The 12,467-nt window shown below is 42.6% G+C and overlaps 1 protein-coding gene across 2 annotated transcripts in view; it reads left to right on the top strand.

Annotated features, from left to right (window-relative positions):
• Positions 1 to 12,467, top strand: part of XPO6 (exportin 6) — a 103,051-nt gene that overhangs the window by 31,542 nt on the left and 59,042 nt on the right. For both annotated transcript variants that reach the window (XM_041748196.1, XM_041748197.1), the window contains exons 3-6: positions 3,045 to 3,157; positions 4,139 to 4,336; positions 9,778 to 9,937; positions 11,846 to 11,923. In XM_041748196.1, the coding sequence (XP_041604130.1) occupies positions 3,045 to 3,157; positions 4,139 to 4,336; positions 9,778 to 9,937; positions 11,846 to 11,923 (549 nt within the window). The remainder of the gene's footprint in view (positions 1 to 3,044; positions 3,158 to 4,138; positions 4,337 to 9,777; positions 9,938 to 11,845; positions 11,924 to 12,467) is intronic.

A 12,467-nucleotide genomic window follows, 5' to 3' on the forward strand; every position in this document is an offset into this window, starting at 1 on the left:
CAGAGAGATATAGATAAAATTACCTTAGGTCTTCTGGGAACCATTAGCACCTTCTAGAACATCCTTTTGAATATCATGTTTATTTACATGAACAATTCATTAAAGCATACTGTAAACTAGAATGTGTATTCAAGTGTCAGAGCTCTGCCTCGGAGACATGCTGCACTGGTCCTAGAGTAATCTTTTTTCTCTCTGTCCTCACTTAACCCCTGAATTTGAAAACAAAAAATGTTTTCTTCTCTATCCCAACCTAAAGGCTTTTCCCCTTGGATGTCTGGCTGCTCTCTACTGACCTTACGTTCATTGCCTTCACCTCTGGCGAGGCCTTTTTCTGTCTCTAGGACTCTGGAGGCCCATTTCTCTGCCCCACTTGGCTTCTCTAAGTCTTTTGGCCAGTTGACTGTTGGGGCTGACTTCTTCCTTTGGTCTAAAACTTGCCTGGAGTCTCCAGACTTCCAGGTGGCCAGTAGGCCTTTGGCTGTAGCTCATTTTCTCTTGGCATCTCTTGCATCAGCTCCTGGTAGATGTGAATTTCTTACTTTTTTTTTTTTTTTAAATTTTTAAACTTGGTGGTCTCTTTTAGGCCTGCCCTATACATGCCTGTCTTTTCTGAGGGAATATACTATAGAGAACTAGAACATTTATAACGGGATCGCTGACAGAAGCTGCACCCAATAGATAATCAGGCATTTGTTGTAGAAAATCCACTCTGCTTGCTTCCCTAGATTCTCTTATTACTCAGTTGAGCTAACTGTTCTACGTCCAGAGTCATCTTGTTAGGTTTATGCTACCAAAGTACTTTATACTTACAGTAAAAATATCACTGGTGATTTTTACCAAAGCAAGTGAAGGATCTGTCCTTTACATCAGTCTGCTATATCCCAACACTGATATCTTAAAGTCCTATTTTTAGCTTATTAATTGAAGTGCATTTGGTTTTTCTCTAAATTCTTTGGTTTGCAAAGCAAACATTGCTCACCCTCAGTGTTCATGAATTAAAAGTGGAACCTCTGCACTTAAATCATATTCTAATATGATTTTAAAATAGCTTTAAATAACTAGATACTAAACTGTCTAATTTAAATGCAGGCTAAGGGGAAATCCCTGGGGGTTTGGTTCTATATGGTGTATGTGTGCCTTAGTTCTTTGTACCTAGTCTTTGGAGCTTTGTCTGAGTGTGTGGGCTGGAACGACTTGCTGCTTTTTTTGATATCTTAGGATAAACTGAAGGCTTTCCTAGCAAGGTGGGAGAAAGGAGGGAGGCGTTTTATTACCGGGGCTCTACTCACCCTCCACCAGAGGTGTGTTATCAGTGCTTAGAAATACAGCTGTTTGTAGGGAACCTCAAGGGAAAATCTGGTCATTTTCACAGTAGAGCCTCAAAGAGGAGCAGTGATCACCAGGAATGAGTGGCAAAGTCTCTGGCCCGAAGTTCCTCATTTCCAGCCAGAACTCATTCTCTCTGGTGTGACTCCTGCTCTGGGCTTGTTAACAGACTTACCTAGTTGAAAGACTAGGCCATCAGCTTCCTTGTATGGGATTTTCAGTGAGGCTGCTTCAGTGCATTTAGCTTGTGTTGTAGAGTACTAGCAGAGCAGTAATTTTAGGACTAGAATAGGCTGCTGTACTTGTTTCTTTTCCAGGGGCTTCCTAGAATCTGTTGGGGTTGTTGCTATTTATCTTTTCTTTTCTTTTAAGTTTTTAATTTTTAAATTAATTATTTTTTTACCCTTTTAAATTTATGTTTGTTTTGATTTTTAAAGTTTTCACCCTTTTTGTGTTATATTTCATGATCAGTGTAGCAGGTCAAGGTGATTAAGGGGCAGCGTGTCCAGAAACATGGTGACAGACTCTTAGTGCTTGCTGTCTTGGGGTTCAGGCTTATGCTACCAGCAACCTAAGGAGGAGGAAGATCATTTCTCAATGATTTGGTGTGAACAGGGCTGCTCCTGGCAACTTCTGTGATTGCTGCTCTTATTTGTAGACTTTTTTTGGTGTGGTATTTTAAAATAAAACCATATGAACACCAAATAAAGAGAATTAGCTGTCTTTAATTCTCTTGCATTTTTTTCGTCCTGAATTTATAAAGTTAGCCTTAATGTTTCCTTTTCCTTTTTTTTTTTTTTTTTTAAGATTTTATTTATTCATGAGAGACAGAGAGAGAGAGAGAGAGAGAGAGAGAGAGAGAGAGAGGCAGAGACACAGGCAGAGGGAGAAGCAGGCTCCATGCAGGGAGCCCGATTGGGACTTGATCCCGGGTTTCCAGGATCATGCCCTGGGCTGAAGGCGGCGCTAAACTGCAGAGCCACCAGGGCTGCCCGCCTTAATGTTTTCTTGTCCTGCTTTTCTAGCCATCATTTTGTGTTTGTGTGAACAGTGTGAGCCCTAAAGAAATATAGCTGGTACCCCAGAGGAAACAGGTTAACAATTAGCCATCATTTATAAGGTGAAATGTTTGTTTGTTTGTTTGTTTATTTATTTATTTATTTATTTATTTATTTATAAATGATACTTTTGTAACTGTATGTCTATACTTGGGTTAAGTAAGAACTTTCTTTCTTTCTTTCTGTCTTTCTGTCTTTCTTTCTTTCTTTCTTTCTTTGAGGAGGAGGGACAGAGGGATGGGGGTGACAGAGTCCATGCCCAGTGCAGAGCCTGATGTAGAGCTTGATCTCACAACCCTGAGATCATGACCTGAGCCCAAATCAAGAATTGGATGCTTAACTGCCTTAGCCACCCAGGCACCCCAGGTTAAGTAAGAACTTTAACAGCGAAACTTTTTCTGCCTAAATAAGTGCCCATAGGCTATTGGATTGTAGATGGCTGAACACACTGTCCATGCTCATGGTCACCTCAGAGTCAGAAAAATGTTATATGGTCTGTCCTTTTTATCTTGAAGACACAGTTGGATTTTTCTAGTTGGTTTTGGCATTATTCACATGATATGGAGAGATATGTGTTTAAAAAACTAGTGAGACAGCCCAGCCTTGTGTTGGTTTCTTGTCTTTTCATAGCCTTCTTTTGTTGCTATTTAACTTTTCCAGAGGAGCTTCTTGATAACTTTGCCCAGCAAATAGGAGCATGGAGACTCTGCCTGTACTTCCTCTCCAGCACTAGAAATGACTATGTCATGATGTACAGTTTAACGGTGTTTGAGGTAAGTTGTCAGATGACTTTCTGCTGTTTGGAGAAGTATTTTGTGGTCACAGTGCTGGGTTATTGTCACTAGACTTTAGCTTCAATGTGTAGAAGGCTGGGAAACAGTGGTAGCTCCACTCACTGCCTCTTTCAATATGTCTGCTGTTCTGGGGCAGCTTTCTGTCTCTGACCTGAGAAAGGTGAGACTGGGTGAGGCTGGGTAAGTAGGTAGGTTTTTTGCTGTGTAACATGTAACTTTTCCTTCCATGTTATCATTTTAAATAGAAAGATAATGAAAGAAAAACAGTTTGGGAGGAGAGAGATGGTACCCATAATACTGTTATCTCAACCACAGACATTTTCATTTATTTCAGCTCTCTGCCAATTTTTGTCTTTCAATTCACATCTTTTTTTTTAAAGCCTAATTATATTCATATCGCTCATGCCACCAAATGATTATACCATTATTCACCAAGTCATTCTCCTCTATTTTTGAACATTAAAATTGTTTTTTCAGTTTTTGGTGGCCATTAGAAACAGTAGTGTTGTAGTATAGAGAGTTTTTGCCCATTGTAGCCTTTTGTTTTTGGGAAATTATTTAGCAGATCTTTCTAGCAATGAGATTGTTATATCACAGGGTTTGAATATTCCTAGTACTCTTTTTTTTTTTTTTTAATTTTTATTTATTTATGATAGTCACACACAGAGAGAGAGAGAGAGGCAGAGACACAGGCAGAGGGAGAAGCAAGCTCCATGCACTGGGAGCCCGACGTGGGACTCGATCCCAGGCCTCCAGGATCGCGCCCTGGGCCAAAGGCAGGTGCTAAACCGCTGTGCCACCCAGGGACTCCTATTCCTAGTACTCTTATTGCCAAATTGCCCTAAACCTTTGTTTAAAAGCAGAGTTTTTTGTTTGAGATGATATAGCTAATCATTGGATGAAGACCAGTTATTTTTGTGTCTACATGGTTAACTAAAAAGATGTGTATTTGTTTTTCAGAATCTGATTAATAAAATGTGGCTTGGGGTCCCCTCTCAAGATAAGATGGAAATCCGTAGCTGCCTGCCCAAACTCCTTTTGGCTCACCACAAAACCTTACCTTACTTTATCCGGAACAAGCTCTGCAAAGTTATTGTTGATATTGGCCGTCAAGATTGGCCCATGTTCTACCATGACTTTTTTACAAACATTTTACAGGTAAGGATATACCTAAGGAAACCTCATCTCATAAATTGTATGTTTGTAGAAGTGATTATTTCCTTGTCTTGAAGAAGAGTTTTAAGATTAGCATTTTGGAACCATAGGAGCGAGTTCATTGTAGGATAAATGATCTCATTCGCTTAACTTTGCATTCTTGACACATGTTGTACCTTTGTGCAGTGGTGAAAGAGGAGGGAGAAACCCAATCACTTTGTTAACCTCTAGTGAAGTTTTGTTCAGCAGAGATTTGAAAGCCTGTTAGGTACTGTGCCAGGTGTTGGGGTACAAGGATGAGACCTCTAATAGTTATAATTTTGTGGGGGGCTAGCTGTGCAAACAATAATTATCCAGCACTGTGGTAATTACTGTGTGGAAGTGTCTTTGGAGTGCATTTAGCTTCCAGGAGCTGAGGTATTTTCAGTATTGTTGGGTGAGATGTGAGGTGGTGGGGTGCTGGAGTAAGTGGCCAGGTTGATAGGCTGGGGCCAGACCAGGCAGGGCCTTGCTTTTACATGGGAGCTTCAGTTTGTAATTCATAGTCCTTCTTTGGGAGCAAATGAAAAGTGTGTAGAACACTTGGCCACATTGTTGTGTTGGAAAGACAGCAATGGAACATTGAGGGTTGCAGAGGGGCAAGGCTGGTGCCCTGAGGCTGCTGTTGAAGTGTGAGTGAGACAAGGAGGACCTGGCCCAGAGACCTTGCTGGTGGATGGAGGTGGGGCACTTATGAGCCTCAGTCAAGAGCCTTTGGTCAGTGACTGAGTGGTAGGGGTGAGGGAAGGGAGGTTTCTGGCTCAGATGGCGAAATTTCCAGGCCAGGGGTTGATGGAGGAGGAAATGGATTTGGTTAGAAGATGGGGAATTCAGTTTGGCAGAGTATGCATTCAAGATGCATCTAGTGAGATGTTGGGAGCCGTGGATCTGGGGCCCAGGAAAGAGATCTAGCTGCAGGTCAGGATTTGGAAGTCATTAGAGTGAAGGTGGGACTTTAAAGCCAGGCAGGAGATGCTGTTATTCATTTGAATCCTGTGATGAAGTTAAAAACATTTTCATATTACTGAGTTAGTCATGGGTATGCAGGAAATAGGTATTACATACAGTTCATAGGAGTAAAATTCTCTGAAAATCGGTATCTCAGTGACTGTAGGTTGAGGATTTTCTAGAACAGTACCATTTTCTAACCTTCTGTCTGCTCTCCCGACAAAGCATTTGAATGATGGGCCGCTGAAAAAAATACAGCATCCTTATTGCTTCTCTCAAAGTGCCTCAAGTGGCACAAAAATTCTTCATTCAGTTTTTTTTTTCTCTGTATAGCGATCCATTTATCTAGGGATTTGTTGGACTGATACTGCAAAGGAGATTCATTCATTTATTCACTAAGGTATTTGTTGAATACCAGCCATGTCCAAACTAAACATGTGGTGGGGATATAGTAATGAAACAAAAACAGCGTCCTTGCCTTTGTGGAGATTCTGATCTCAAAGGGCAGACATCCATAAACAATAAGCAAAAAGTTTATAGGTAGTTATAAGTATGATGAAGAAAATTAAATCCAGAGTAGGGAGAAGGGAATGTCAGGGGTTGTTATGTAGATGGGATGATGATAGAAGGCTTTTTTGGAGGGGCAGCCATTTGAGCAGAAACCTAGGTAGAAGTGATGGAGTGAGCTATGTGGGTATCTAGGGGAACAGTATTTGAGGCAGAGGGACTAGCAGGTACAAAAACTCTGAGGAATGGCAAGGAGGCTAGCAAGCCTAGAGTGGTAGGACATGAGGTGAGAGATTTTACTGGCTTTCTCTGACACTCTTGCCTTCACTCCAAGATGAGGACAGTTGTGGTAACTTTCCATGGCCCCCCCGGAGGGAGAATGCATTCCCTGGGTTGGTTAGTGGCATGCCCTGTGAGAAGAAGCAGTGGCATGTGAGCTGGACATGCACTGTCCTACCAGTAGCCAGGCGAGGAGGAGAACAGACGATTCCTGTCTACTCTTGAAGTATAATTCATAGTAACAAATAGCAGTTTGGAGTAGCATTTTTAGATGAAGTGCTCATGGAAGTTTAAAAAGGCTAGTTTTCTTCCTCTGTTCTCCACGACTTCCCTCTTTCCACCCTTCAGAAGTGACTCCATTTACCTCATGCAACTCTGACTTTGAAACACCCCATCGTGGCAAGAGCACTGGAGGGAACAAGTGGGTTTGGGATTTGCGTCCAGTTTTGTCACAAATCATCTTTGATTTTAGCAACACTTGCCAATTATTGGAGCCTCCATTTCCTTCTTTGTGAAACAAGAGGATTGGACTAAGTGATCTCTAAAATCCTTCAGTTGTGTTATTCTCTGCTTCTCATTTATTCATGAGAACCAATCAGTGGCATGAAAGCCATGTCAACAGTAAAGGTGCTCAGTTCTAACATTTCTGATAATGATAAAGTGAGCTTTCCTTTAGGTAGTGATAAATAAGAACAAACAGTTCTAGAGTCAACCTCACCTTCCTACAATGCTTGTTTTTTGTTTGTTTGTTTTGTTTCGTTTTTTAAATAGGCTCCATGCCCATTGTGGAGCACAATGTGGGGCTTGAACTCATGGCCTTGAGATCAAGACCTCAGCTGAAACCAAGTGTCGGATGCTTAACTGACTGAGCCACCCAGGTGCCCCCATCATACAGTCCTTTGAATAAGCCATCTGAAAGGTTTTTTTTCTGGGTCAGTTTCATCATGGCCTGCTTGCTGTCTGGGGTGCATAGTTGTTTGTTTTCATTTTTAACTCTGTGATGGTTGGTTGGTCGTCTATCCAGTTTCTGCCATCAATGTGGTGACCACCATAACAGGCAAGAGAGGAGCTGATTCAGGGCCCCAGAAAGATACTTGCAGCTTTGTGTGTTTGTTCTACCCTTTGTAGCCACTAGAGAAGGAAGTAGTTGAAGTTGAAATTGACCTCTGCGCCCACCTCTCCCCAAACACTAGCCCAAACATCACACCTTTCAGGCGTCTATTATTCAGATTCCGGAAATCTGCTGAGCTGGACCTGTGATCACATTGTGCCTGGGACCAGATAATGAAGGGTCAAGCAGCATAGAAAGAATTGCCATTTCTTTTCTAATACAGTGGTGTAGTAAAAATTATTGAACCTTTTAAGAAGCTCACACTAAGAACCTGAACTTCAACCTGAAAGTGCTTATTCTCTGTTAAAGTAAATTGCAGAGGATTACCTGAAATTATATATGTGATGATGGTGAAGGGAAACACCATTTTACTAACAAGCTGGACACAAAGCTAGTGAGAAAAAAATATTTGATTAGGCTACTCTTTCAGGTAAAGAATAACTTTCATTTTTAGCTTTTTTTTTTTTAACCTGCCTCCCTTTTTCCAAATGATGCGAGACTGGAGGGCTTTCGGCTGCACTCCCTATGGTGTAGGAATTTTTTACTTCCGGGAGCACGGAACATTTCTTATCCACAGGAAAATGTATTGCCAAATGGAATATTTGATAATACAAGACATTCCTAGCTGAGGGTGGCTTGGTGGTTCAGTGTCTGCCTTCGGCTCAGGGCGTGTTCCTGGAGTTCCAGGATCGTGTCCTGCATCGGGTTCCCTGCATGGAGCCCTCTTCTCCCTCTGCCTGTGTCTCTGCCTCTCTCTCTGTGTCTCATGAATAAATAAATAAAATCTTAAAAAAAAAAACCAAAAAACCCCAAGGCATTCCCAACTGAGAGAGTAAGAATGAGGGCTTTGGGGGAAAATAGTGACAAAAGACGTAAAGGGGAAAGACAGAAATGCAAGAGGTGGGGGAGTAATAAAAAAGTTTTATAAGTTTATTTTTTCAAAAATTTTATAAAATGTTTATTTATTCATGAGGTAGAGAGAGAGAGAGAGGCAGAGACACAGGCAGAGGGAGAAGCAGGCTCCATGCAGGGAGCCCAATGTGGAACTCAATCCCAGGTCTCCAGGATCAGGCCCTGGGCTGAAGGCGGTGCTAAACTGCTGGGCCACCTGGACTGCCCGATTTTTCCAAATTTTTATTTAAATCGTAGTTAGTGAACATACTGTGCGATACTGGTTTGAGGAGTATAATTCAGTGGTTCATCACTTACATACAACACCCAGTGCTCATCCCAGCAAGCACCCTCCTCCTTAACAGTTGTTGCCCTCAGAAATCTTTTAAAGTACAAATTGATAACCCACAGACCTCTGGGTGGAAGGAGATGTTTCTGAAGCCTCAGTTCTTTATTCTGTAAAGAAAAGCTGCTGCAGGGATTTCCTGTTCCTCCCCTCCTGCATTTTTTCAAGTTGTTAGAAGTAGCCCAAACTTGTGCAAAATGAAGGAAAGCTTGTGGAGGGTGTATTTGAAGTGGTAGCCTTTAAGAGAATTGACGTAATAGGATTTTCAATATGCCATTACTGGCCACTGTTTTTACATCGTGCTACTCCCGAAGGCAGTTGAATTTTTCCTGAGTTCCCACCATTGAAGGCATTTCCTGCTCTTTGGGATGAGCTTTCCCTTCATCTGCAATAGGGAGAGCCGCTTTCAAGGGAAAGGCAAGTGCCCTGTACTGCTAGAAGTGGTGAAAGATACTCTGTCTGGCTGCAGTTCCTGGCACCCTCCTGTGGGTCATTTTGTAGATTATTCAATCATTTTGTAGATTGAATAAGCAAATGGCTCATCTGTATCTGAGAATGAACTACATTTAAAGTTAATTATAAGCGAAGAAGATGGTCAGGTGTCTGTCTCTTCAATTGTGTGCCCTCACATAGATTGTAGCCTATAACACAACAATTTTAGTGGCAACTTGCTTTTACCATTTCTAGAAACTAACAAACCGAATTGAATAGTGATTGAATTTTGTGAAATCGATTAGAAAGCTCAAAGTAGTGTTATGGTGTTGAGAGTGTACCTTTTTCTGTGTCTTGCTTAAGGAAACTATTACAGCATAGTGGATATTGCAGGTGATAGAGTAACTAAAATATGCTATGTCGGTGTTGGCAAAATCATAGGCATGGTCTTAGGGTATGCATGTTTCTGTTCTGCTACGTGTTTAATCTCAAACTTTCATAAAGCCTGTAAAGCATAGAAACGTAAAATTGATTTAACACCGGAATGTTGAAAAGATGTCATAAACTGGTTCACCCATTTCTCTGTGGCTAATACATAGATCTGGGCAGAGTGACCAAGGCTCTATTAGCAACGTAGATGTGTATAAAAACTGTCACGTTAGATGTAAAAGAGCGTTGTGTTCATGGTTAGAATTTTGTCCTTAGAATAAGATGAGAATATACTTTGAATGGTTAAAAAGGTACATAAATGGACTATAGAGTCCTGAGTGATGTGTGGCCCGCTCCTGTGAGATTAAACGCATGGAGGGACTTGGAGGGCTAATGTTCCTCCGTCCTCCTTGTATCTTTGTCAGCCCGACGGCCTCGCTCAGAACTTCCTTTTCCCCCCAGCTGATCCAGTCCCCTGTAACCACCCCCCTTGGGCTGATCATGTTGAAGACCACTTCGGAAGAGCTGGCTTGTCCCCGTGAGGACCTCAGCGTGGCTCGGAAGGAGGAGCTGCGGAAGTTGCTGCTGGACCAGGTGCAGACTGTGCTTGGGCTCCTGACAGGTGAGCATTGTGGTGCTGGCAAGGGGTGTAGGTGTGGGGAGGCATTTCAGGCTCATTTTGAGCAGCCATTTCAGTTGGACCAGGACAGAACTGAAAACCAGCAAGAGTGTGGCCTGTACTGTGTGCAGTGGGCGCAGTGTCCAACACTTTCTGAAGTGCCCTGCGAAAGTGCTTGTCACCCACTTCCTTTACTGTCTATCTGGATTGGGCCATTCTGTGACTGTGATGAATGAGGTATAGGTCAGGCCACAGGGGTGGGATTGAAATGCTCAGCACTGCATTCTTATTATGGTGGGTGGCAAACACCTTATTGAAAATCATTTGACTTTAATATCAGGAGAAGTTGGAGGAGGGGAAGATGGGAAATGTGTAAATTCTGTGCAGGGAAGCAAGATCAGGTGTTGAATCAGCACCCTCTGCACTAGGTTGTAGTTGTAAGTAGCATTTTCTTCGTCACCTTGTCTGTTTTATCAGAGCCTCATGACGCCATGTGGGGAGTAAGAAACAGAAAGCAAAAGTAAACCACAGAATGAGACAGGAAGGTGTGGTGAGGGCGGAATGTGTTGGCCCCAGCAGGGCCTCGCCGCTTGTGAGGAGGAGGCACAGGTGCAGCTCTGGTCCTGGCACCCTTGAGGTGCAGAGGGCCTGGGCCTGCTGCTTGAGGGGATTGCTGTATTGAAAAAAGTCTTTTTGTCTCCAGCTCCTCTGCCTGGCTTTCCTCTTGGGTGTCTAGGAACTTTTTTCTTTCGTAGGGGTTATAGAAGTGCTTGGCATGCAGTGGGCACTTAAATCAGTGAAGAATGCTTGATCAAAGTAAACTTGTCATTTGCCCTCTGTTCTTCCCCACTTCCCCAGGGGAAACCCATACCTCAGAGCAGTTATTCATTCACGGCACATTTATTGATGTCCCCAACCAGAGGCTTAAATTTCTGTCATCAAGGACCATGTCTGATACTTCTGTATCCTGCTATGTGGACATTAAAATGTATTAAATTGCGATTAGTTTGCATAGCATAAAATCCACCATTTTACAGTGTTACAACTTGGTGGTTTTTAATATATTCTCCAAAGTGAATGCAGAATGATCATACCATCTAATTCCAGAACATTTTCCTTACTGCCCTTCCCTCTTGAGCCCCTGGCAACCACTAATCTGTTTCTCTATGGATTTTCTTATTTGGCCTTTTCATAAAAAGAAAAACAGTATGTGGCCTTTTGTGTCTGGCTTCCTTTTCTTAGTGTGATACTTCAAGGTTCATCTTCATTATACTATTAAATATTTTGAAAACACAGTGTTTTCAAAAGCTTTTACGATCCATCATCTTACGTGGTAGGTTCTGTAAAGAGACACAGAGAAGAATAAAACAGTCTCTGCCTCTAGGTTGGGGTACTCTAGTAGGGGAGAAAGACAGCTCAAACCAGTGTGTTAAGAGTTCTAGTCGAAGCGTGTTTTACTCACAGGCAGGACTGAACAGACAAGATTTCTGGGAATGATGACAAGTGGGTAGAGCTCTGAGGGGTAGTTAGTAGCAGTGAGTCTGGCAGGAGTAGAAGGAGGAGAGCAGGTCAGAGGTTGATGTGGAAGGAGTAGCACCTAGGTTGGCATGTGCAGCCTTGTGTGGGGATGTGGGCAAGGCCAGATGGGCCAGCAGAGGCCTGAGGCCGAGATCGTGTGGGCTGGTGCTGTGGGCTAGGGGAGGAGCGTAAGAGGAATAGTGGTGAGTTTGTGGGGGAAGATAAATTGAGTTTAGAACATCCAAGTGGTGTTGTCCAGTAATGTTCAGGTGGACATACAGTGGAGAGAGAGATGTTTAAATACTGATGTTTGATCAGGGATATCATTTTTCTAAATCTGATTTTCATAGGTTAGACTTTGTTTCTTAAACTCAGTTTTTCCTTTCTTGATAGGTATCTTGGAGACTGTCTGGGACAAACACAGTGTCACTGCTGCCACCCCACCACCATCCCCGACCTCAGGAGAAAGTGGTATGGTCTGCCCACCACATATGATGTTCCTCTTTTTAAATGCAATTTGGGGTCTTGATGGGGTAGCAATTGCTTATCTATGTCAGATACCTGTGCTGATTCTTCCTTAATCTATTTTTGGTCTTTCTGCCCATGTTTTCTGAGGAGCTAGCTCTGCTTAGTTCTTCGTAAGTACTTGTACTTTCTAATACACTTTGAGCAATGTATACTATTTCTTCCTTATCCATCAGAAAGATGGCACCTTTGATCTGTCATCCACCTCCGTTCCCTTCAGTCGTTGTTGTCCCTTCTGGTTGGTTTTTTGCTTTTTCTCAGATTTCGTGGCTGTATTGCTCATGCTGGGGTTGGCATGCACCCATGGGCTTGACAGGTCTGCTGTTCAGTTACGCAGGGGTCAAGGTTGCAGGGGCTGGTTAGTTTCCTGAAGGGGTGTGGGCAGGGGGAGGAAGAGGATGTGTTTAGTGCTTGCTTCCCTACTGGGCTGGGGGAAGATGGGATCAGTATGCAGTAATCAGCATTGACTTTATATCTGTTCAGAATAATA

This window comes from Vulpes lagopus, chromosome 3 (assembly GCF_018345385.1).
Source record: "Vulpes lagopus strain Blue_001 chromosome 3, ASM1834538v1, whole genome shotgun sequence".
NCBI classification, from domain to species: Eukaryota; Metazoa; Chordata; class Mammalia; order Carnivora; family Canidae; genus Vulpes; species Vulpes lagopus.